This window comes from Suricata suricatta, chromosome 8 (assembly GCF_006229205.1).
Source record: "Suricata suricatta isolate VVHF042 chromosome 8, meerkat_22Aug2017_6uvM2_HiC, whole genome shotgun sequence".
Taxonomy (NCBI): Eukaryota; Metazoa; Chordata; class Mammalia; order Carnivora; family Herpestidae; genus Suricata; species Suricata suricatta.
In genome coordinates this window covers 33,082,300-33,107,890 of record NC_043707.1, presented here as the reverse complement: position 1 = coordinate 33,107,890, position 25,591 = coordinate 33,082,300, and the positions used below count along the sequence as shown (strand labels likewise).

The following is a 25,591-nucleotide window of genomic DNA, read 5'->3' as shown; positions in this document are numbered from 1 at the left end:
GGGGGTCTCGAGCACCGGGCCCGCCCGTCCCGGGACGCGCCTGGGCCGTCTTGCAAATTAACTTCGTTAACCAGGTGCTGTCTGCTAGTTAGCACCGGGTCAGGCCGGTCGTGGGTACCCAGCGAAGGCGGCTGTCGTCTTGATTTTGAAACGATAAGTCGGGGGAGGCCAGGGTGGGGGGGACTTCCCAGATTTCCTCCCTGCCCCCTTCTGACGTGCCTTCCTGCCCACAGGGATACCCACCCACCATCCCAGGGTCTACAACATCCACAGTCGGAATGTCACCAGGTACCCTGCCAATTCCATCGTTGTCGTTGGAGGCTGCCCGGTCTGCAGGTATGTCACTGGCCGCGCCCCCCCCCCCCCCCAAACCTCTAAGAACACACACCCAGAACCTCAGAGAGGCGGACTCGTTGGGAGGTGGGCCAGTCTTGTTTCCGGACAAGCTGCTGACCTGCGGTGTTAGGGGGAAGAGGATTCTTTTCTTCTTAGATCTAAACACGGGGACATAGTGGAGGGGCTTCTTTTCCTGAGGAGAGTGCTTTTGGGGCCACCGAGTCTCAAGTGAGTGGGAAGTAGGAATGTTAGTCTCCAGTGCCTGGTTCTGGGACCCACAAGTGTGCTCGGCAGTGGATTCTGGAAGGTGGTGAAAGGTTTCTTTTTGCTGGCAAAGGGGCAGCTAGGAGAGCCCCGAGTTGGTCAGCGTGTTCAAGGAGCAGGAGTCCTGGGGGCCGGGGGAGCGCCCTCCATGTGGGCTGCTTCCGCTCCAGCAGGGCCGTCCGCTGGAGGAGGACAGAAACAGCGCACTTCTTTGTTTTGGGGCAGGAGCGATTTTTCTGTTCTCAAACCAAAGCCTCCGGAGTTTCGCAGGTGTTTTTTTATAGCGCGGGAGAGGCAGCTAGCTTCGGGCCCCCAGGAGTCAGGTGCTCCTAGGAGTCAGACTCCGCTAAGACTTGGTCCTTGCCCTTGGTTGATGCGACAGAGTCCAGGTCTGAGGCAGCGTCTGGGAGGAGGAAGTTGGAAGGCTCTGAGATGGAATTGAGAAACGCTCGTTTGCACGCAGACATCGTGTCACAGGTGTATCTGGAAGGCCCAGGGTGGAGCCAAGGGGAAGTTACAGATTTCAGAATCACAGGGGCAGCTGTGTGGGAGATGAGTGCCCTGGACAGGTGGGGGTGGGGGAGCGCCCCTGACATTCGGGGTGGGAGGTGGACTCCCAGAGTCTGCCGCGTGCTCGGTCACAGAGCTGTGGGCTGGCCAGGGGCTTCGTTTGTGAACTCAGAACACACATCTCTCTCTCTCTTTCTTTTTAAGTTTATTTATTTACTTTGAGAGAAAGATTGAGCATGTGAGCCAGGGAGCGGGGGAGAGAGATTGCCAAGCATGCTCTGTGCCGTCAGCTGAGAGTCAGCCCTGGGCTGACTTGGGGCTTGAACTCACAAAGCAGGAGATCACGATCAGAGCCCAAACCAAGAGTCCCAACACTTAACTGAGCCACCCAGGCGCCCCTCGGACAGGCATCTCTTTGATGCAGCCTTTGGAGAACGTGGAGGGGGTGGGAGGAGGGCAGATGACTTGCACCCTCCTGAACGCGGTCTTCTTCACAGGCACCTGGGAGTATCGTAGCTGTTGGGGTGCATGGCACAGGGTGGGAAGAAGGGACACGGCCTGGGCGCTGGCAGCGTGCCGCTGGGCTGCGCAGGGATCAGGACTTGATCCCTGAGAGAGACGCACCAGGAGTCCTGGGGGGCGGGGGGGGGGGGGGGGGGGGGGGGGGGGGGGGGGTGTAGAGGTGGGTGATGGGAAAGCCGCTGTATTCGGCTTTGAGGCTGGTCCTGGGTGCTCAGAGCTCGGGCTGTTTGCACGGTGCTGTCCTCGCCCGGGGCCCGCTGGATTCCAAAGGCCTATTTTGGGTGGGAGAACTGCATGATCTCCCAAGTTTAGGGAGTGGTGTCAGGCCGGCACACTAGAGGTGGGTCTGGAAGGTGTCTGGAGCAGAGCACCTGGGGTTTCGGGGCCTCCGCGCCGTGACTGATTGTCCTGTCCCAGTGCCCGGCCTGCTGGAGGAGCTGGGTTCACATCCCAGCCCTGTTGTCCCTCCTGGGAAACGGGACTGTCTTTCGAAAATCTGTGAAGCCCCTTCCCCTAAAACAGGAGACCAGTAGCTTAGCCCACGTGGCTGCTGCCGGACGGGGAGCACCTTGCCTGGGGTGGGAGCTCTGTCATTTTGGGGGCCTGTGACTTCTGCTGCCTGGGGTCCCAGAGCCACAGTCCTGCAGAATCTGGATCAAGGTCAGGCTGCCTGAAGGCCGAGGTCCGGGGCAACTGTGCTGGGGACAGCGCGGCGATCCCTGCCCTCCCTCCTCTGGGTGGAAGGCAGGGAGGAGTGGGTGCTCTGAAAGCAAGTCTGGGGACTGTGTTGGGACCCCCACACAGTGACTCCCTCTTGGCACATTCCCCTGTGATCCTTCTCTGTGGCCAGAGAAGGATGGATGTCAGCGCTAAGAGCCCCTCCAGCACTTGGGTCCTTTGTGCACGGGTGTCCCTGCCCCCCCGCAGCGCTCTCCTCGGCTGAGAGTGGTCCCTTCTGTGCCTCTGCAGCAGGGTGAGGGGGGCGGGGAGAGATGGGCATTGGGAAGGAGGGAGAGGCTTCCCAGGGAAGCTCTCCTCTGGTTTGGGGGGTGGGTGCGTGGCCCTGAGGCTGCTTCTCTCTGGACAGGATGGGGAGGTGGCTCTTGGGCACGGCGTCTAGAGTTGGAAGACAGGACACGTGTCATGTGACTGTTCTTTTTCCCTTTCCGTGTAGCCCGCCAGGCTCTCTACCCTTCCCTCCCTGGTACCTTGGCAGCAATTTGCCCAAGTCACACGTCTGTGATTCCTTCTGAGGGAGGCTTGGCTCGAGAGGCCTGTGTCACTTGTCACTTGACCATCACCTTAAGCAGCCTGGCCCTGTCTTCTCTTTTTAGTCGGCTGCAAGCAAACTTTTCTTGGGAGCCCAGAGGATGAGCGTGCTCCTCCTACCGCTGCCCATTTGGACTGCGTGCCGCCTTGCTCAGCCGGGCCCCTCGGCTTTCCGAAGCTGGGCCTCCCCTGGGGAGTGTGGGCTGTGCCTGGATTCTGGGGAGGTGGGGTGGCAGCACCAAGAGTCCGGGACCTCAGACCTGGCTGGGTTCACCTGGGACTTCACTGGAGTCGCCTGTGGAGAAGACGCTCTGGGCATCGGGGGTTAAGGCCAGAGCGGGCATAAAGCAGCAGACGCAGGGCCTGACCTGCCCTGGCTGGGCGGCCTGGGGTATTCAGTTCTGTGCGTAACCAGAGAGCGGGGAGGAGGTCTGGGAATGAGTGGGGCCTTGGAAGCCGAGAGAGGGTGGTCAGCGTGGAGGGAACTGGTGACCTTGGTAGAGCCGGTGGGGGCAGAGGCAGGCGGTGAGGGCATGACCCAGGACATGGGGTGACGGGGCGGAGTGTGTAGAGGGGTCCTTAGAGGAAGGGGTCTGTGACAGCTGTGGCCTCCTGGATGGCAGGCTATGGGGGCCCGCCCCTCCAGCCCCTTCCCCACCCATGAGCACGGCCCTGCCAGGGGACGAGCGCACCCAGGTGAGCTGGGACTCGGCAGGCTGCATGGCCCATGGGAGCCCGTGGCCCCTCCAGAGGCTGGGGTAGTGGGGGACCCCCGGGCCCCGCCACATGTTTTGCTCGGCGAGGCTGGAAGCTTGTTGGGAACTGCCAGAGGCCCCGGGACTACAGAAGGTCAGACAGATGTGCCAAGTGGGAAGGTATGACCTGTGGCCTGGTGTTTGGGCATCTATTCCCCACCCCAAGAAGTCCCCTGCTCCCTTTCCTCAAGGAGGCTAGTCCTCCAGGCGAGGGCTGGTCTGGGCACTGCTCCCGGGCTGCATCCTACCTCGAGCAGTGAGTAGTCGGGCCCAACCGAGGGCGGCTGGAGCTTGTGGTACCAAGTCCCCTGGTCGGGCCTGAGGAAAGCAGGTGGGGAAATCTGGCACCGTCCCGGAACATGTGGGCTTGGGCCTCCCACTCTGCTGTCCCTTGTGAGGCAGGAGCCCCGTGTGGACAGGGCTTCCGTCATCCTGCTCATCTAGCGCGTCACACAGGACCACTCTGGATAGATGTCAGGCGGCCCTCTCCCTAGGATCAGAGTCAGGAGTCCAATAAGCATTTTCAGAATTGGTCAAGTTCCCTATTTCCCCAGCTTCTACATTCTTCCCTGACCCCCCCTACCCCCCCCCAGCCACCCGACCACACACACAACCACACAACCTGTTGCTTAAGAATGGGGGCAGGGCCTTCCATCCTCAGTGAGAACAACTTGTTCAGTTTGGATTCTGAGCCACTTGAAAGAGTTGAACTTCATCCTGAACTGAATAGGGCCTTTCTGGGGGGTTCGGGGAGGAAGAGTGTGTGACGCTCTTTGCTAGAGGCCGGCGGGAGGCAGCTGGGACAGGGCATCCCTGCCCTCCTGTGATGGCCTCATGGGGACCATAACCCAGGACAAGTCTGCTCTGTAGCCTGGAGTGTTGCTGCATCAAGAATGATCCAGAAGATTGGATTGTGTTTCAGTTCAGAAATTCTGGATTTTTAAAAATTAATTATGCCAGCATTGTTTCTGAGATCTGGGGCATTACCACTGGTCAGCACATTAATATTTTTGTAGCAAGGTGTGACTATTCATGTTAAGCGGATGGATTACGACCATAAGTGGCCATGTCCGTTCAGGTCACGTGTGGCAGCCTGGTGAGTTTCCTGTAAGCCTATGAAAAAGTGCTCTCAGGACTTTATGTTGTTTGGGATTGTGGGTAAGACTCTCTTTGCGGCAGCATGGTGCCCGAGGACTGACCCTGTGCTTGGAGGCTTCTGCTGGCTGGCGCCTTGTCCCTCAGGCTTTGAAGCCAGGTTGGGGTCAGGTCATTGCCTCGTGGAAGGTGGTCTGTGCTCCGGTGACAGTGACAGGTCTGGACGGGAAGCACCATAGGCTTGTGTTGCTCGTGTCCGGGAAGCTGAGATGGGTCGGGGAGGCCTGTGTTACCCTCCCTTGGCCTTTTAAGTCCCCAGAACACCTCCAGGGGGCTGAGTCTCCTGGCCTCATGGGCAGTGAGGGCCTGGGCGCGAGAGAGCAGCCGTCCCGGGTGAGCTTGGTGGTGGGTAGGCCCCGGGGACTCTGGAAAGAGCAGGTGGAGCAGAGCTGCCCAGGACGTCAGCAGCCCCCAAGATGGGTGGTTCGTGTAGGCAGGCCGGCCAGGCAGTGGGGGTAGCTCCCGCCCCCTGTACCGAGGGGGAGACTACACCCAGCTAGGGGAGGGGAGGGGTCCTGCAGTCAGGGGTGCCGACTGCCCACACGCACCCACTTCTGGGCAGTGAGGACGGCAGGACAGGCCTTGGTCCCAGCCTTCTCCTGGACATCTGGAGCCTTTGAGGAGACGTTGTAGACTCTAGGCTGTGCCTCTTAAGAGCTTGGATCTTGACTCGGGATGATGCGGAATGTGCAGCCCGGGCGAGTGCTCAGCCTCAGAGTCCTTGTCCTTGGGCCTCGGTGACCCCTGGAGGGGACGCTGGGCAAAGCACCCTCAGCTCCTCCAGAGGGCAGGCTTCTCTGCAAGGTGCAGGTGACCCAGCTGTGAGGCCCGGCTCACCTCTGCCCTCCGCTGTTTCCTTGGACACTAACCGACTGTGTGAACTGGTGTGATCCTCGGGACCTTAGCTACAGGCAGAACATTGCTGGGTGCCGGAAGGAAGGACAGTGGCACCGGGGTGGTGCCATAGTGCCAACTGGTGTGAGGCCCCCCCGGCCGCCTCCAGCTGCTCTGAAGTGGCTTGATTAGCATCAGTAGTTGCAGGAGTTGGCAGCTAGGACAGTGGGAAGGTGGGTGTGTTTCCAGCCCAGGGCAGTATGTCCTGTCACCTGTTGTGTGGGGACACAGCTGGTGGCCTAGGGCCTCCCTGGACCCTCACTTGTGACTGGGGCAGCATGGCGTCAGGTGCTTTTTCAGGTGGGGCAGGTGTGAGGTCTGGACTCTCACCGGCAGGGAGGCCATGTAAGGGGCCGAGAACAGTGTGGGGACCTGACAACCTTTGCAGTCCTCAGAAAGGGGACTCCTGAGTGGCTCAGTCAGTTAAGCAAGTCTGACTCTTGATTTCGCCTCAGGTTATGATCTCCTGGCTTGTGGGTTCAAGCCCCACACTGGGCTCTTGTGCTGACAGTGCAGAGCCTGATGGGATCCTCTCTCTGCCCTTTCCCTGCTCATGCATGCTCTTAAGGTAACTGTGCCGAGAGAAATTCAGGCCTGATGATTAACTTTGTCGCATCTGGCCTTGCCTGTGTCCAGTCTAACCAGTCAGCACACTCATAAGTTTGGGAAATGCTGGCTGGAACAACAGTTCAGGTGGCTTTAATGCAGGACTTCTCAGAGCCATTCCTAAACTGCTGTGCGCTCAGATACCAGGATGGGGAGAGGGTTTCCCTAAATTGACCAAAGAACTCTCCCCCACCTCTTTATTGCAGTTCAGCAGGGGATCTAGTGTTAGGACCAGCAGCTGGGAAAGTGCCACTGGGGCATACTGTCCATCGTGGAGGTCTTAGGCACCCCCCTCCTGAGTGGGCAGGAAGGAAAGTGGGCATTGAGTTTTGACTTCTTTAAGCAGTTGAAAACCAGGCTGCCTCCTCATCTGGTTTCTCACATTTCCCTGACTGGCACGTGGGCTGGGGCCCTGGCTCAGCGGGGTGGGTACAGCTGGGAGCAGGGGGCCCTCAGAAGGGGCGGCAGTAGCAGCTTTGGCGTTTTGAGTGGAGGAAGCCTTCTGTTGGGTGCTTATATTAAACTGAACTTTTCCTCTGCATACAAGGTGGCAAAATGAGAAACAGTTGCTTCCAGAACATTCTGGAAGGGCACAAGAGATCCTTAGCAGTGTCTGAAGATGGGCTGAGGCATGGAGAGAGGACGTTGCTTTAGGGAGACAGGTACAGCTGTGGTGAAACTAGGGCATGGGGCACGGGAGGGGGCTGCCCCAGGAAGGAGTAGGTCAGGTCTTCCCGCTCACTGCCCAGCTCCTGCTCGGAGGCGCCGTATGGTATTGTGTGTTGTGCGCATTGAAGGTAAACTTGACTTTTTGAAGAACAAGAGATGAAATCTCTCAAGATAAGTGGTACCTTTTTTCTAATTTTTTTTAACGTTTTTCGTTTTGAGAGCACAAATCGGGGAGGGGCAGAGAGAGGGAGACACAGAATCCGAAGCGGGCTGCAGGCTCTGAGTTGTCAGAACAGAGCCCAACACGGGGCTCAAACTCACAAGCCGTGAAATCATGACCTGAGCCACCCAGGGGCCCTGTTATGTGCTGCCTTCTTACATTTATGAAGATGGCTTATTTCAGTCGTTCATTAGAATGTATTGTACCCCTCCCCCAAATCAGAATTATAAACTTCGTAACAGCTTTTGGAATTTACCTCTAACAGAAGAGTAAGATTTTTCAATACTGGGGGGAAAGCTCTAAAATGATTCGGTTTTCTTGGGTCTTGTTTTCAGAGATACCAGAATTTTTATAGAAACTAGCATTTGCTTGTTCTTCCTTTTGTGACGGAGGAGAAAACACGGCAGGTTATGTAGCAACTGAACGTTGTCTTTGTAAGTGGGAATTCCTTTAGGTAATGTAGCGGCTGAGAGCAGCAGCGGGCCTTCCCCTGGGCAAACGGGCACGTGCAACAGGCCGGGGGTTTGCTGCTGGAGGGGAGAAGGCTGCTTTTGTGGACATGGTCACTGTGAGGCACCCAGGGACTCTGTGTCCTTCAGTCCCTTCTTGTGCCGAGGCGCGGGGTGGGTCCAGCCTTGGGCTCTGCTGGGGCCCCTAACGTGAGTGCCCCCCACCCCCCACCCCTGTTCTCTCTGCAGAGTCGGGGTTCTGGAGGATTCCTTCACCTTCCTGGGCATCTTCCTGGCTATCATCTTGTTCCCGTTTGGGTTCATCTGCTGTTTTGCCTTGAGGAAGAGGAGATGCCCCAACTGTGGAGCCAACTTCACTTAAAGGGAACAGCACCCCTGGCTCTCCTACATCCAGCGGTCTTTTTCTAATGTAAATGTTGTGTACAGTAGCTTTATTTGATTAAGCTTCCAGGACTGTTTTGTAACGTGAGGCGGGATAGACGGCGGTGTGGCATGAGCTGCGGTTTCATGGGGTGCAGGGGTCATGGCGTGGGGACGCAGCAGCACTGCTTTGGGGTGATGACAACTCAATAAAGCACTGCTTTTATTTTTTGCAGTCTTCAATTTGAGAAAGGTGAGAAATAGTGTTTTAAATAAATGAGATTCATACCATTAGTGACCTGGTTCTGCCTGCTCGGTGTGTGCACAATGCCACGCATAACTTGTGTAGATGTTGGAAATCTGCTGTGACCAAACAGACTAGAATAATGTACCCAGCACCTGGAGTCCACACGATCCATCCGGCAGATCTATTCCTCCTAAGGCAGTCGCTGCTCGAGAGAATGTGCTTTTCAAAGTTTTATTATTATAACGAAACATAATACCTTGACATTACAGACACGCACCTCCGTGCCCGGGGCCTGAGGCAAGCCCTCCCATCCCCCTTGAGGCAGGTGGGTGCCCACCATGGCCTGTTCGGTGAAGGTGCAGAACGGGCGGGGTGAGCCTGCACACCACACTAATCATCTCTGTAATGAAGCCAAAGGATCCCAGAGAGTGGAGCTCTGGAGGCCAGCGCCCCCACCCCTGTAACATATGGGGGGTGTGCCTTAGCCCCCCCACTGTCGAAAACACTGGGCTTCTGTGAACCCTCCTCTTACTCAGTGAGGAGTGGCGGGCCACTTAACTGAAGTTGTGTTTTCTTTCTTGGCTGGAGCAGCTTTTCTCAAGACAGGTGTACTGCCCGCCAGCCACTCGGCCGCGTCAGCCCCTGGAGAGCCCTCAGGCGGGTCTGACTCCCCATCCCCTGGGGATCTTGTCTGGTTTGCCAACCCGGCCAGAACAGGACCAAGAACGAGAAGTGGCAGACATTTACACTAGTTTACCTGAATTTGACCATGACCGGTTTCAAGCTTCTAGAAAAATGTTGATAGTTATGGCGAGACCAACGGAGCTGTGACCAACGAGACCCTCTTTGCCCACATGCAGTTAAAGGCCTGGGTGTGAGGCCTGATTCTGTACTCCTCCAAAATAGGGCCTGATCCCCGGCAGCCAGAGATCCGCTTGGCCACTCACTCGAGTTCCCTCTCACGGGACACCTCAGGTTCTGAGGTGACAATGGCAGGTCTCGGATGAAATGAGGACTTCACAGTCTAGCGACTAAAACTCAGGCATGTGGCCTTTTATGCACTGGTTGGGGGCATGTGTGTGTCTACCTGATTCAGAAGTGGAGAAACTGGGCCCCCAAGAAATTGGAGTTCATTAGTGACAGGCAGCTTTGGTCAACTAGCTTAGTGAGAACAGCCGGGGGCGCACATGCAGGGTCCTTACACGCATGTGTGAGGCCCATCACCTGCAGCACGGCCTGGTGTGTTTTCACTGGTGAATCCAGTCGCTGACTCTGCACTACCAAACTCAATAGCTCTTGGGATTATTCAAGTACTAACCATGGCTGGGACAGGGACAGGCAAAGCCTCTCCACGCTCTATAGCTATGTCTAAATCAAGGGAAAATTGGGGATTTCTCCATCTTAGCTCTATATTTGATTAAACAAAAATTAAAAATTTTTAAGTTAAAAAATTAAATTTTACAGAATCTCATAATTTATATTGCTTAAAATTATGATTTGCATGCTAAGACGCAAACTGACACAACCTTTCCTTTAGATAAATGTTCTAATGCTAGGTAAGAGCACATGTTTTTTAAGATAAAACTGTGCTCTCATTTGGTGCAGAAAGCTGGTCACGAAAGCACAGACTTTCCCTCATTCTGGCTATTAAAAAAAATCACAGAATATTTAAAAAATACAATAAGGATTAGAACCAAATTTACGGTCTTCTTATGACTAGAATGGAAGAAAATATTTTCACTGATTGAGGTGGTCACTAAACTATTTTCTTAAAGACAGAAATGTATCAACCCAACTATGTTAAATTGAGAAAATGCGTCGATTTGCTCAAGTAGAATACATTTGAAATCAGGCACCCTTTGGCGAAGCTTTGCAAAGTTAAGCGCACACCAAACAACACGTATCATTTTGCAAGTGAGAACTTAACAGCAGAAGGACTGGAGCTTCTGGCCTGCTCTTCATCGAATGATCGGTGCAGAGCGATCGTTTGTCACCGTCGGCCGTAGTTTCACAGTCGCAAAGGGGTTTTCTCCGCTGCAGGGGAGAGGAAAAGCCAAGTCTGCAGACATACTACAAGACGGGAATTTTTAGAAGAGCTGTGAACTACTGCCATTGCTCTGTGACATCAGAAGGCTTCTGTATGAAACTCTAGACATTTTCTAAACACACGTTTCACGGTGGCAGTTCTCTCTGTGCATCCACGCTCACCCCTCACAGAACTCTCCAGAGCTGTGAACGCTGTAACGGGAGCCCACCTCTCTGTGGCCCTGTGGGGGAGGGGTTACATGAGAGAGCCACTAGGATGGGGTCTGGATTAAGGTGCCGGGAGGCCTCCCTTGAGGATGGGGACAGAACCTGGGCAGAGCCTCCTGTGCTGTGAGAACAAGGTGACCACCTTCTCCTTGGACCCCACAGGCCTGAGTCAGCCTCTGGGCCAGGTCCCCCCCCCCGCACCGCTCCAGGCTGTGCAGTGACCAAAACCCCCAGGGACAAAGTTCAACATACCTGAGAAAAGGAGGCTTTGCTGTCCCATTTGCATCATTCTGTGAGGAAGATAAAGATGAAGTTTACGGAAGGGTCATGAAACTGGGACATTTTCAATAAGCCCTAAAGGTAAAGCCCTCTAAAGTACAAGGGACAATTTGTGGTTGGTGCATGTAAGCCCGCCTGAGACCATCTCAACGTCTGACTAAAGTCACTTAAGGAATAAGGGCGAGAACAGAAGACCAAAGACAGTGAGGGGCCCTCCCTATTTCTGGCATGTCTCCTGCCTTGGGGGACCATGGCCTTTAAGCTGCCCAGACGTAGTGCCTCCAGCTGGTGTTTTGGGAGCCCAATCCTGAATGAGGCCATGATAAACAGTAAGCAGAAACAAAACCTTGTTGGGTTTTGGTGACCACAGATGTGCCAAGGGCTAGCCAGAGATCTGGTGGGAAGTTCCGGAAGATGAGATGACAGGATGCCAACACTGTCTTTGCCTTCAGGAACTACCAGAACCCGTGGACTTGGGGGTCTCCCAGTGTGGCCAGGGACCAGGGGTGTGTGCGCCTTCTGCCCATTTTATAAAGCTAGAAGGCTTTAAGAATTTGCTTTAAATCTGCTCTGGCTATTCAAAAAAATCACTGGCCTGAGCTTATGGGGCTAATTCTCAGATGACTGCCCAGGAGAGGGCAGTGTAATGCCGTCTGAGCAATAGGCCACCAGACCAGACTCCTGAAAGCTCCCAGCATTCCCAGTGGCCTCAGGGACACTGAAGGATAGTTCCTCTCACTTCCAGTTGCCAGCCTGGGGTTGAAGGCCATACTTGGAGGCCAAAGCCCAGGTCAGGACTCTTTCTGCATGGCTCCTCCTGGGTTCTGGACACAGATTCTCAAAGTAGGAGAGACACTGTGGGCACTGGAGCTACTTGAGACCTGTTGTCTCTATGCTTCAAACCTTGAGACCAGCAGGTGAGCAAGGTCATCCTAATGGGAAGCCCCAAGCACCTGGAAGCAACCCTGGTCAGCCTTGTGCCCTGATTCAGTGTCTTTTTTTTTTTTTTTTGTAATTCATTTTATTTTAGAGACGGGGAGAAGGACAGAGGGGAGAGAATCCCAAGCAGACTCCTGCCCTGAGCCCCAACACAGGGCTTCATCCCATGACCCTGGGATCATGACCTGAGCCAAAATCAAGAGTCAGATGCTCAACTGACTGAGCCCTCTAGGCGCCCCTCAGGGACTACTCATCACAGAGGCACAAAGCAGCTGCCCTGCTCAGCATATCCTAGTAGCACTTTAAATGGCTGCGAAAGAATTTCTTCCTAGTAGGCATGCTGAGCTTCCCCTGCAGGCCTCAGAGTAAGTCATCTGTGGGGCAGTGCTCCTATTCTGTGATAGGTACAGGCTAAATTATGACTTACTAAAAAAGCACCAGGATGCCTGCCCTGCAGTGGCACGTGGGCTCAGACTGCGGGCAATGGCGTGCCACCTAGAGCAGAAAGCCCGAGCGCAGAGGCACCAGCTCACGCTGGGAAGAGGCCTGCAGCGTTCTCGTGCCCCGCCTGGGAAGCACGCTTCCTGCCAAGCCAGGTGTGGCCTCTGCCTGTCTTAGGCTTGGCCCTAGAGGCACACTTGGCTCTCTTGCTCCTTGATTCTCTCTGGAAACCACCTTCTTGCTGCTTTTCCTGGGGACGGAACACTGTGTCCCTGCCATGTGCATCCTCAAGTCTGAGGGAAGCTCTGTGCACCCACAGCTGGAAACCAGAAACAATCTTCCTGGAGTCCCTGCAAGTCAGCCTCAGAGGGAAACTCTTGTTCCCAGGAGGGCCTCCTGAATCTCAACTGACCTTTAAAGTTTACTTAAGTAATCTCTACACCCAATGTGGGGCTCAAACTCACAGCTCTGAGATAAAGTGTCACATGCTCTACTGAGCCAGCTGGGTGCCCCTGACCCAACCAGACTTTAGAACAAGTTTAGCCACATTTTGACAGGCTATGCCATCCCAGTACTTGGTCCAGATATTTGAGAGAAACAAAAATGGTGGCAGAGATGCATCAGAGTTGCTCCTAAAATGAGAACAAGTAACTCCGTTGAATCTGAACACGACTCCTGCGGTGAGGAAGGAAGGTTGAGAACAGCCTGAAGCCATTTAGTGCTAGGGCAGCCTCGGGCCCTGGTGTGGTATGTACCCCGCATGCACCCTGGCCAACCCACACGAGTGCACGTGGGCACCAAGACACACACTGGGATACTCAGTGCTCTCCGTCCACTGTCTGGTGACATGCAGCCCACGTCCCCGGAAGACAGAGATGGATGAGAGAGCCCTGAGGTTGCGCTTGGTACACCAACCCTCTCTGGGCTGCTGCTTCCATCGGATAGTTCCTTCCTGTGTGAAGCTGTTGGAAGTCAGCTCTTACCTGCAACACGTGTAGCCCTGATGCTTGTTTTAATTTTTTTAAATGTTTATTTTTGAGAGAAAAACAATGGGTGAGCGGGGGAGGGGCAGAGAAAGAGGGAGACACAGAGCTATCAGCACAGAGCCTGACATGAGGCTCAAACTCATGAGCCATGAAATTACGACTTGAGCGTAAGTTGGACTCTCAAACGACTAAGCCACAAAGGAGCCCCATCCTGATGCTTGTTTTAAATGTTAACAGCTAATGCTAATCCTCAGTGTGGGCTGGACTGATATCACAAATCATAACCTCTGAACTAGTTCAACTTTATTCCTAAAACGGACACTGAAGGCCAGCTAGGGAAGAGCCAACTGCCCTGGGGAACCAAGGTGTCCCTTGTGGAGAGTCAGTGCAAAAAAACACAAACAAAACAAACCAAACCCACACTCTGCTACACCCCGCCCCCCAGCACTTCTGGCTTGTACAGGAAAGTGAATGCTGACTCAGGACGTAAGTGTGTGTGGAGGAGACCTTAGTTTCAGCAGCTCTCTGAAGCCTGGTTCTCTGATTATTTAACAGACCTGTGTAACGACAGAGGCTGTGGCCATCAGGCAGGCCCTCCAGCTTCAGTCCCAAGGACCACTCTCCCAAGCCCCTCAGGGAGAAGTTGGTATATCAGAACATCACAGGGTAGCCATAGAACTGTGGGTTGGTAGGTTCAGGAACATTCTATCCTATGGTAGGCAGCTTACAGGATTGGGCGTTTAGTGTACTTAAGCCTAAGGATCCTGGTGTTTAAGACTACATGTAACTGATGTTAACGGTTATACATAAAAAGTAAGTATAAAAGGATTAAGATGATTTGCCAGCTGCCATGGATCCCAGCATTTGGCTGAGACAGCTGGTTTAAAAATTTTAGTTTAGGAAAAATAAACTACCAGCCTGGTTGGGCATAAAAACTTTTGAGATACAAAATGCCAGGACCATGTCCCCAGCCCTTGGGGCCACCAGGCAGGCCTGACTCATGCTACAGGCTTCTCAGCCACATTTCCAGATCAGGTTTTTAAATGGAACACTGTTCCATTTTTGTATGATCTATACCTGATTGTCCAAAATGGTAGTTACAACCTGTATGAGTAGTGGTACTTCTGTTTTCTGTCCTGTTTTTAAAAAGTAGGTACCATATACATTACAATTAAATATTACTACAAATTCAGTTCCTTAGTAGTTTATCCACTTTTTTCCAGTGCTCGGTTGCCCTCGGTGCCCAGTGGCTGCTGTACTGGGCAGCCAATCCTGGGACACTTCTCTCTGATCCTGGAATTGTTATGGGTCACCTACCATCCCTGCCTGCGCCCTGACCCCGGAGGATTAGACCCTCCTGCTGCTCATGCAAAAGGTGGCCGGGAGGAGGAGGCCGGGTCCAATGCCAGGAGCTTCCCTGGCTCCTGTGAGCACTTGTGGGGGGCAGAACCAGTTCTCGTGTGCCCACAGCAGGCCTGCAGGTTTCAGTTATGTTCTTAGAACTCCTGATCTGACTTGACAGTGATGAAATGCAGTTGCTTGTCTAACAGAACGGGGTCGGCAGAGGAGCACACGAGGGTGTTCGCTGGTGATGAAGGTGTAGGGTTTTTCTTTTGCAGTTTGCATAAGATCTTGCAATAGGACTTCAAAACGTGTCAGTGACAGAAATGGAATATAAATCATTTACTCTCACTGTGAAACTGGAAAGCACTGTGTACTTATTTTTGGGTCACTAGCCTCTTTATTCCAGGAGTAGATGACTCTGTGGGCTTATGGATAAGGAAAAGTAAGGATCCTGAAGAGGGTGATGGGGGAGGGTGCCCCTGAAGTCATGGCCAGCAAGTGCCTTGTTCCGGAAGGCCCTCTGACTTTGTGGCCTTTGCTGATTTTTAAAAACCAATTAGTATTTTCTTGTGACCTTTATTAACTGATGTTTCTATTTCCATTATCCTCCAGATCACATAATGGCCCAGTAGATTTAAAGGAAATCTCCTTTCAGCAAGTGTTTATCTAGCAAAGGGCAGCACTTGAATATATATATATAATTAGTATATATTATATATAAATGAAAACAGCTGTTCATTATTTCAGTAGGGATAAATGTTATTAATTCGAGAGCATCCTTATTTCTGTCTCAAGAGTGGGGTAATTTATCATTTTGATTATTTGTAGTACAATCTGAGATGAAATTTTCACCATAAAGCCGTATATCTATGTTAAATATAGTAAAAGCATGAAACATATATATATATGAAAAAAAATTATCAAAAGTGAGAAGGGTCTCTCAAATTGTACTTTTTCTTTCTTTTTTTTTTTTTAGAGAGAGAGCTGGAGTGAGGGAGTGGCAGAATCCTTCACACGCTCTGCACTGTCAGAGCAGAGCCTGACGTGGGGTTCAAGCTCACCCATGTACTTTGTACTTTAAAAATCCATAAGTAACTTCATCTTTAAGGAATACAATACATACCCTGATTATTTTACACTATTCAAAATGCTTTTCTAGTAGTTACATGTATAACTTGTTGCCGATAAGAATGTTTTTCTTTTTTAATGTTGGCATGTCAAAGATCTGGAACTCAGAATTACATATATTATCAAAAAAAAAATCCCAAAAACAAAAAACAAAAACCTCCTGGGTCCCTGGGTGGCTCAGTTGATTGAGCGTCCGAACTTCAGCTCAGGTCATGATCCTGTGGTCTGTGAGTTTAAGCCCTGCATTGGGCTCTGTGCTGATAGATCAGAGCCTGAAGCCTGCTTCTAATTCTGTATTTCTCTTTCTCTGCCCTCCCTTGCTCATGCTCTGTTTCTTTCTCTCAAAAATAAACAAGCATTAAAAAAATAAGAATAAAAAACCTCCAACATACATTAACGTGAGCAAACCAGAACTACTTCTAGAGTGAAGACAGGACAATGGTTTCTCCAAGCAGGCCACACCAGTTGGTCACTAGCTCCATCAGTTCCCCTAAATAACGCATCACCCCTTCCCATCTCCACTGACCTCAACTCCCACGGCCCTCACTCCCTGGACGACTTCACTGCCTCCTGCCTCGTCATGAGGTCCCAGCGTACACCCCGAGGGCTGCCAGCAGATGCCATCCAGGAGAATGCAGGAAGGACGACGCACTGCCCAGACATCCTGACTCGGTGTGCTTCTCCCCCAGCTGTCCATCCCACTGCCTCTCTGGCCGTGGCCCTGGGTGGCACCCAGCCACCAGGGTTTCCACAGTGCACATCTGGAAGGCTTTGTGTTTTGTGAGAGGTCTTCCTTCAGAACTTAGCTCAAATGCTTGTGTCCAAGAAGCCACCTTTGGTGTTTGCCAGGAGCCAGAGCCCTCCTGCCCTCCTCTGTCACGTCTTTGCTCCACACACCTTTTATACAGTTCCAAAAAACACACTTCTTGCTGGACTCAACTCCTAGGCTGGTCTTAATCCTATTTGTTTCCCTAGGGCTAACAGAGGGCCTAGACCATGGAAAGTGTTATCAATCCATGCTCAGTGGATGAATTCCAATGTGAAGGTCTCACTGTGGTCCACAGTACACAAGTCCCTTCTACACAGCACACCTTTGCACACTTTCAAGACACACCATTTAATTGTCTTTAAAAAAGAAGTATGGTTGGTCATAGTAGTCCAATGCCACAGAAACAGTAGTTACCAAAGTTATGTGACCTCACTACAGGTATTGATTCCTATGCCTGGCTGAAGTACTAAACATGCCTTTTTTTATGGAGAGTTTCAGTTATTAAAAAAAGAGTTCACTGGGGTGCGTGGGCGGCTCAGTTGGTTAAGCATCTTACTTCGACTCAGGTCATGATTGGCTCAGGTCATGAACTCAGGTTTGTGAGTTCGAGCCCCGCTTCCAGAAGCACTGCTTCTCTCTCTCTGCCCTCTTGTGGGATTCTTTCTCCCTCCCTCACTCCCTCTCTCAAAAAAAAAAAAAAAAAAAAAAAAAATCAACATTCATTATTCTGACACTTGCAAAGTTAATGACAAATAAAATCACCATTGGAACCCATACAAAGAAGGCATTTTCATTAGATATTTGGGGCTTTTAAATGTTACATGAGGGACACCTGGGTGGCTCAGTGGGTTGAATCTGACTCTCAATTTCAGCTCAGCCATGATCTCATGGTTAGTGGGATCATGCCCTGCATCCCTGCTTGGGATTTTCTCTCTGTCCCTCCCTGCTCTTTCTCAAAATAAATAATATTTTTAAAAAATGTTACATGAAACCAAACATTAATGGCTGCTAAAATGAAAGACTAAAAAAACATCTGGCTTGCAAGACAGAAATAGGGGGCCTGACTAGAGTATCAGGGTGATGCTGGCCTCGGAATGAATTAGGAAGTGTTCCCTCCTGTTTGAGTTTTTAGGAAAATGTTTGAGAAGGGTGGGATTAGCTATTCTTTACTATGATAGGCAGCAGAAAACAGGATTTTTCAATGTATCCAATTCAGTGTAATAACAACTGCATCAGTGCTTCTGTCGTAAAGCTTTACCGACACGGTAAAAACAAAACAAAACAAAACAAAACAAAAAACAAAAACTGAAAGTTTTCTAAAACCGAGACTGTGTTGGCTAAAATGTCCGTGTTTTCACTTATAATTTCAGTGTTAACTATGATTTTGGGGCGAGGTCCTTTTATCTTAAAGGCATTACATAGCCTTAAGAAGGTAATGGAGTGAGGCGGTTCTTATCAAAGCTGCTGAGACTACAAAAGGAGAGAGAACCGGACATGTGTGCCCTGGATGGACTGGCCACCACCACCGGTGATGAAGTGCTCTAACAAAACAGGCAAAGAAACAAAACACTAATACAGGCTGATCAAGGCTGAGAATACAGGAGAAAAGGGGAATACAGTAAAGGACACCATGTGAATGTTGTTTAGCAAAACCCAGCCTGGGGACACCCTCCAGGGCCAATAATCTGGTTCTTCCAGGTAAGTTATAAGGAAAAAGATACAAGGAGACTCACAGATACAAACACTTGTCATGAGACTCGGTGACCAGTTACAACGTATGGAGTCAGCCTGGATCCAGATACTGACTATACTGTTAAATTTTTAATAAGACAATCAGAAATTTGATGAATGAGGAATGATGACTAATGATGTTGAGGAATTGCTGTCAATTTTTAAAGATGTGATAATTTAAAAATGCGATGAAGCAAAATGTGGTTGTGTAAAAATAGAAGATGTTCTATTCAAAAATAAAATGTATTTAAGGCATTTACACGTGAAATGATGTGAAGTCTGGCATTAGAATCGAACTGACCTGGAGTGGCTGGGGACAAGGTGAAAAAAGACTGGTAAGTGACCTGGTAATTGTGAAAGCTGGGGGTGAGAGGACCAGGTCGTTAGATACCGGACTCTTTCCACTTTTGTGTATGTTTGAATTTTTCCCTCAGAAAAAGTTGAAAATCAACCCAAAACAGGAGAAGGCATTATAGACAGGTCACACCAGGACCTTGGTATTCCTGGATCCTGAGTTTTGTGACATGCACTTGCAAGGTTCTCCCCCCCAGCCCCCCAGTAAAAGGAATAGTTCTGGGTTTCAAAATGCCTTAAAATCATTTCCAAACACTGTGAATATTGCTTTAAAAGGTATTAGGACCTTTAATAAAATAGCATTTGATAGCTTTGTCCTTCCAAGCAATTTCTCTTCCATCATGACAGGAGGGAAGGCTCCGTTGTCAATAGTCGTGTGTCATTTTTCTGAAGATAATTTTTGCAGTTAGGTATTTGGAGTAACTTGGAATGATAAAGGTGCAAACGATGTATTTATTGTACAGTGTGCTTCTCTAAGACAAGCTGGACAGTTCTGAATGAGATTGCAAAACCTTGCATTTCCTGGACTAGAACATGCCATTTTAACTTATGAGGAGGTAGGGATGTTCCAAAACACCCCAAGGCTCACACTCAAACACAGGGTGCCCATCCCATGTAATCCAGAGACTGCGCCCAGGCACCAGTCACAGCTGAACAGAGGCCACCAGGGGTGCTGTTGGCTGGGGCATAGCTGGGAGCCACACCCCCCATGAGAAGCAAGGAGATGCCTCAGTGTGCACTACAGAAGGGACCACGCAATAACTGGAAAATAAAAATCAAAGCCCGGGATTCTCCCACCCCATGCCTGTGGACCACCCACAGTGCCCTGGGGGCGTTTCCAGGAGGAAGCTGGCGGCCCCCAGAAGTCCAGCCCACTCTCTGGCCCTGGCCCCCCCGGCTCCTTCCTGCTGCGGTCTAGCAACCACGCAGCCTCACAGAGGTCCGGACACAACCTGCCCCCTGCTTTCTCGCCCTCCCCCTACATTCTGTCCATGGCCATGTCTGGATTCCAGGGTCTGGACAGCATAGCCCCACCCCTGCAAACACCTGGAACTCCCTGTTCCTCCCCCAGTCCCACCACCTGGTAACTCTCCAACACGTAATTACTTCTTGCCTGAGCCGAGCAGTGGCATGCTGCTGGAGAATCAACTGTACCTCGTGGCTTCGTTTGAGATCAGGACCCTGAATTGTAAACAGGCTTCGGCATTATCCCCGTATTGTGACTACTTCTGTCATGCAGGCACCTTCTCCCTCCTCAGTACACTCGTGTCACAGATTCTTTCTTTTCTTTCTTGAGACTTGCTCACTCTGCCCCCATCAGTTAATGATCTCACTTCCCTGGCCAACAGAGTGGATGTCCTCAGTCGGGCACTCCCCGGGTGTCCCTTCTCCTGGCCCCGCCACTGCCTCTGCCAGGTGTGCTCTTCTCACCTTCCCGGCCACTGTCCTTTCCTCTATCCCGTCCCTTCTTTGTGATATCCTGAGAATATTTGTCTAGCCTGAGAAAAAACTGACAACAGACACCCCTTTCTCGATTCTCTGCCATCCTGGAATCATGGCTCGTTCTCTTAAGCGTGCTAAGTACGTGCTCTCCTTCGCTCCTGTGTCTGGGAATCTCTCCCCTTAATGATGGGCTCCTTGCCATTCAGGTCTCAGCTTTGACAGCTCCTCGGGGGGTGCAGATATGGTCACGTGCTGCCCAGATCCCCCTCAGGACCCAGGGATTGGTTCTGAGCTGCAGGGGTGCTGCCCTTGGTCGTCCAGGCTCTTCAAGAAATCGCCCTGGCTAAAGCCCTCGAGCTCTAGATGCCCTCACAGTCCTGCTTCTCCCCTGCCCATGCCGCACCCTCCTCTCCCACAGGGGTGCACCCTGGGGCTCCCTCATAAGCCTCTGCACACAAACCTGGGACATCCATCTGAGCTGTCACCCCTTGCCTCTGTCACCTCACCTTGCTGTGACTCTCTGCATGGCTTCCATCACCACCCACTTCCCCTTGCTAGAATGTGGGTTCCAGCAGATCGGGGAATTGGTGTTGTTCATCTCTGTACCTGGAGTGCCCACACCAGGGACCGGGGCTGGGCAGACACAGCTGCTGAAGGAATGAGGGGGCTCGGGGTGGCCCGGCACTGCCAGTCGTGTAGGGTTGTATATGGTTCTAGAGAACGTACGTGACATGGTGTTTCCCCAGCACCTGGTGCACACTAAGCACTTTCTGAAGGCACCAAGATAAAGTTACCGCTCTTAAACTAAGCCTTCCTTCAGGGAATAATAGGAAAATCGAAGAAAATGCAGAACAAGGTGAAGTGACTGGTGAACTGCAGCCAGGACCAAAGGCGGGGAGAAAGTAAAACCTGATACCATCTGACGAACTGCACAGACAAAATACAAACAGAAGAGGGACTGAGCTGCTGAGAGGAAGGTGAGTGGCTGTGTGACAGAGAAGGGAACCCAGAAGAGACAGGACACAGGGCCTGCCCCCACCCTGCCCCGAGGTCTCCCTCTCCCCCCACCGCCATTCAGGAGTTCGGTGCACAGCATGTCATGCTGCAGTTCCACTCACAGGAGAGGTGCTTTCTGGCTTGGACGCCGGTGCTTTAAAGGTAGAAGTGCTTTTGGAAAGGTCTGTCTTATCTGCAGCCGCTGCCAGGGACAAACATTCCAAGTAATCAGGCGGGGGGATGACCACACTGCTTTTCTCGGATAAGTTCACTGTGCTGATGCTTCTCACTGGTGCTGGGCTAACAAGCAATAGGTAGAGAATGCAAGTTACAGGAGATCCCGCCATCTGAGCCCCAAACATCCCAAACATCCTATGGCCAGAACTACAACCGATTAACCATCACACAGGGTGTGAGGAGGGGAGTGCATACAATGTACCTCTAGGTAAAAAGTACTGTCATGTTTTCACTGGTTTATGATTGTGCACTCAAAAGAAAACTAGCTTAATTAGGGGATGGCTCTTGATTAATTTAAGGAGATCAATAAGAAAATGAAGACTACAGCAAAGGCTGTAGCAAAAGTATTGAGCACTTCAGATTAAAAAACAAAAATACCTCAGCATTTTGACATCGTATACACACCTAGTTTTATTCCTTGGCCCAGTGGCAGCTGAGCTACTCTGCCAGGGAGGGGGATACACAGATGACACGGACCAGGACTTGGTGGGGGCCTGAGGGCATCAATGTGGTGCTCACAGGTGTGCCAGGACAGCTGGACGGGGTGCAGGGTTCTGAGACAGAACCACTGAGGACGAGGCGGTTTAGGGTAAAGGTGAGGGGGGCAGTCTGGAGGGGTCACTTCTGAGGACCCCACGGGGCAGCCGACTACAACTGCCTGACAGAGAAAGGTTCACAGCCAGGTGTGGGAAAGATCTTCCTGGGTTCTAGCCTTGGCTCTACCTTTCTGTGCCTTGGTTTCCTCAATTTTAAAGTGGCGGATCTACCTCATAAAGCTGTTCTGGAATTAAATGAGCTAGTCAGTGTAAGGTATGTTGGCACATCCTAAGCGGTGATAATGAAGACGGTCACCTTGGATTTAGTAACCAGTTGGGGAGGGGCGTGTGGTGGGTGGTTCCAGAGGGCTGACGGGTGAGGAGCAGAGGCTGGGGGTGTGCCCTCACAGCTGAAGCCACAAGGGAAATAGCTGTGGGGTAATAATCCCCCATTCCTACTTTCCTGCATGACTGGGGGTTTCCTTGTGGGGCTGCTCTACATCCAGACAGAATTCTGACATGGCCAAAAACACGTGGTCAATGGTGAGTTTGGCGTCACTGGGAAACGGGAGCCACAGTCAGCTCAGTTCTACCTTGGTTTGGGCACAGTCATGGCCTCCTTTGCATCTTCTTCCAGCAACTTCGTGTAAGATGCCGGGAACCAACCCCTCCTATAGGTGAGGTGAGAGAAAACAAACCTAATTGTGGGGGCAGCGGCAGACAAGCGGGCAATAAACTTATGACGGGAGGACTTGGGGCAGCTCTGGGGCAGACCAGTCCCTTTTCACCACATCACACGGTGAGTATTTTATATACAACGTTTAATTTGGATTCTTTCCACGTTTATTTAATAGGTGAATAATCTACACAGAAAACTGTTTAACCACCTTACAGTAAAGCCATGTACCTACTCATTGTTGAAATGAGGACACTGGCCTTTAAACTATTTGTGGGCTAAATCCTAATCTATTATTACTGTGGGTAATAATCCCCTGTTCCTACTTTCCTACATGACTGGGGGTTTCCCTGTGGGGCTGCTCTACATCCAGACATGGACCTACCACGGATCTACCAATCTATCTGATGTGCAAATCATCCTAGAGAAAGTCAAAGTCACATAAAAGAAAACGAATATTTGAACTACTTTCTGAGGTGACTTCATATGATGAACTCAAGAATCAAACTCGTCTGCAGATGCACAGACACAGAAAATGGCCCACGACAGAGTAACTCTGATGAACTAAACTAGAACCATAACTAAACTATGAACTTAACTTTGGTAAAAATGCTGCCATGGCCACAGGGACTCTGCCCCTCCAAGGAGATCCAGCAGCTCCGTGAAGCAGCGGGCCGTCCTGACTCCTGAGTGGGCAGCGTCTACCCCAAGACTTACGCTTTGGTGGTGTCGTGCTCCCCGTAAAGCCAGCCATCTTTCTCCTCAGGGACGAGCAGTGTGAGGACATCTCCCTGAGCGAAGCTGAGCAAGCTCTGGTTCGCGCCCGCGGTGTGTGGGAAGATGGTTTTCACTTTCTGCTTCTTCATCATGTTCAGTCCGGTTGCGACAGAAACCGATCGCTGTAAACTGGGATCATCTGAAGAATCTGTTAAAACTGAGCACAGCAGTGATTGCTTTTCAAGGACTGATAACATGGTAAGTTCACACCAGGAGACCCCAGAAAGCCATCCATTCCTGTCCACCAGCATTCCTTCCGCTGCAGCTCCACACGCTGTATTTCTGAGCCTTGGTCTTTGCCTGGACCGCGGGGACAGTGAGGAGCGGAGGCAGAACCACGGACTGAGGGCCCTCACCGAGGAAGACCCTTGAGGCTGTTTTTCCCCCAGGCGGAGAGGACACACAGCGGCCAAGCCTCACCCGTGCAGCCAGCTGATGCATCACTAGAGGGTCTGATGCTTTCCTCGCACTCCTCTCCCGATGTGAATCCCAAGGCAGGGAAGGGCATCAACTCAAACGCCACTGCCCACGAGCTGGGCCGCAAAGAACAAGAAGAGACTGGAAATGCAGCTGTGCTCGCCAAGCTCATTTACTGAGCCCTCCCCGATCAGCGCTGTCCACGCTTTCAATGGTTCAAGGCTTCTGAGGGAAGGAGACGTTATCATCCGCTGTGACTTGTCGGGATCACATGTGGCCTGACCCCACAGTCTCGACTGTACTATGTGAAGCATGGAGCTGTACATTTCTGTCTCCATTTGAGCATGCGCTGATACCGCTTCAAAGAAACAAAACTACCGTTCTGAAACTCTCCTCTCCCATCTCACCCAGGGCTGCAAACACTGTAGTCTGGGGCTCTCTCTAGCACATGGCTTGAACGCCATGACTTTCATGCAAGGGAGCCTGTGAGACACCTATCATAGAGAGAGGGGTCTCTGGTGTCAAAAACTCTGTGCCCAGAGCGGAGCCTAACTGAAGCCGCCTGAAATGTCTGCAAACAGTAACTGGTCCTGATTTATTGAAACAGCATCAACAGAAATTTAAGCAGTGAGAACTTAAGTGTCCAGAAAGCATGAAGTTCTCTGTTAGAAAGGATGAAAAACACTGATTATAATTCAAACTAAGCCTATTGGTAAGATTAATAGCCATAATTTTGTCATGGGAACTTTTATAGTTTGTTTTATTGAAAAAAGAAGTTTTATTACAATTGCCACCTAATATGGCACTCAGTGTGGAGGCTCTTTGTACGTTGTATTTTAAAAAGTAACACCTTTCAATAGCACAGTTACTCTATATAAACATGAATCAGTACATGGAATTAATAGGTGTTAAAGAAATGTGTCACTTATAAAATGTCTTATGGTTTTATAATAAACCATACCTTTATTTATTTTGAAGTGTAAGTTCCAATAAGGCAATGCTGAATGTGCACTACTATACATGTTGATTTACCACATGGTAACATTTAGCCAAAATATTTATTAAACAAGTTTAGAAAAGTATTTTAAAAGAAATCAAAATACATATCTTACCTGTTGAATTCTTTATCCTTTCTGAATTCTGTGCAACGGTTGCTGGGTTATTAAACATATCGATTAAAGGGCTGGTATACGCTCTGGCGGAAGGAGCTGGGGGCACCTTTGGTGAATATTTAGAAAGGGTGTCATAATCTTTCCCAACCTGTGAAAAATTCCTCATTAGTTTATTATTAGTGTAACACAGCAATGGAATTATAGAGATTTTCAGGGCTGCTGGAACACGTTTTAAATTCCACTTTCTTCCCAAAATTCTCTTAGCTGGATGATAATGCCCTATGCTGAATTATTTCAAGATTATCACATTCTTTTCTTTGTCTTTTTTTCTTTTTTAAAGGAAGTTACTCCCCATTTCCCACTATCCCTTGGCAACCAATAATCCACTTTCTGTCTCTATGATTTTAGGATCTCCTCTAGCTCTACAGTTGGCTTCTTGGCTACAGGATTCTACATTTAAAATAATTTTCCCCAGGAATTTTGAGTGCACTGCTCCTTTAATTTCCAACATCTTGTTTTGGTAACAAGAAATCTGGTACCATTAGTGTTCTCTTTTCTTTGTGAGTCATCTATTTTTCCCCCCTCTTAGAAATTTTTAGGATTTTCTCTTGGCCTCCTTCTGCAACTTGACCACGATCTGGTGAGGTTTTGTTTCCTTCCTTTTATCCAGGCTCACGCACTCTGCGTTAAATCTGCAGGGACCATAGTCAGAGCAATAGAGGGGAGAAGTGGCTGCGCCTGAATATACTTTGAAGGTAGAAACAACAGGGCATGCCAGTGGGTTGGCTGTGACCTGAGAGAGAAAGAGAGGGAGGGGTCCACATTTGTGCCTGAGCTACTCAAAGGATGGAGCTGCCATTTCCTGGATGGGAAACACGGAGAAGCATGTTCAGAGT

The 25,591-nt window shown here is 50.8% G+C and overlaps 2 protein-coding genes and 1 long non-coding RNA gene across 3 annotated transcripts in view; 2 read left to right on the top strand and 1 right to left on the bottom strand.

Moving 5' to 3' along the window:
* Positions 1-8,324, top strand: part of BRI3 (brain protein I3) — a 15,020-nt gene extending 6,696 nt beyond the window's left edge. The window contains exons 2-3 of the mRNA XM_029948326.1: positions 234-336; positions 7,899-8,324. Of these exons, the coding sequence (XP_029804186.1) occupies positions 234-336; positions 7,899-8,031 (236 nt within the window). The 3' untranslated portion in view covers positions 8,032-8,324. The remainder of the gene's footprint in view (positions 1-233; positions 337-7,898) is intronic.
* A 168-nt stretch (positions 8,325-8,492) lies between these two features.
* BAIAP2L1 (BAR/IMD domain containing adaptor protein 2 like 1) overlaps positions 8,493-25,591 on the bottom strand; it is an 87,897-nt gene continuing 70,798 nt past the window's right edge. The window contains exons 9-14 of the mRNA XM_029948325.1: positions 24,696-24,843; positions 23,107-23,323; positions 22,307-22,384; positions 21,063-21,240; positions 10,783-10,820; positions 8,493-10,311 (exon numbers count right to left, since the gene is read on the bottom strand). Coding sequence (XP_029804185.1) covers positions 10,236-10,311; positions 10,783-10,820; positions 21,063-21,240; positions 22,307-22,384; positions 23,107-23,323; positions 24,696-24,843 — 735 coding nt within the window. The 3' untranslated portion in view covers positions 8,493-10,235. The remainder of the gene's footprint in view (positions 10,312-10,782; positions 10,821-21,062; positions 21,241-22,306; positions 22,385-23,106; positions 23,324-24,695; positions 24,844-25,591) is intronic.
* LOC115299053 lies at positions 17,327-24,703 on the top strand. The gene is made up of 2 exons (XR_003911971.1): positions 17,327-20,921; positions 22,351-24,703. It is a non-coding gene; the product is annotated as an uncharacterized LOC115299053 (long non-coding RNA).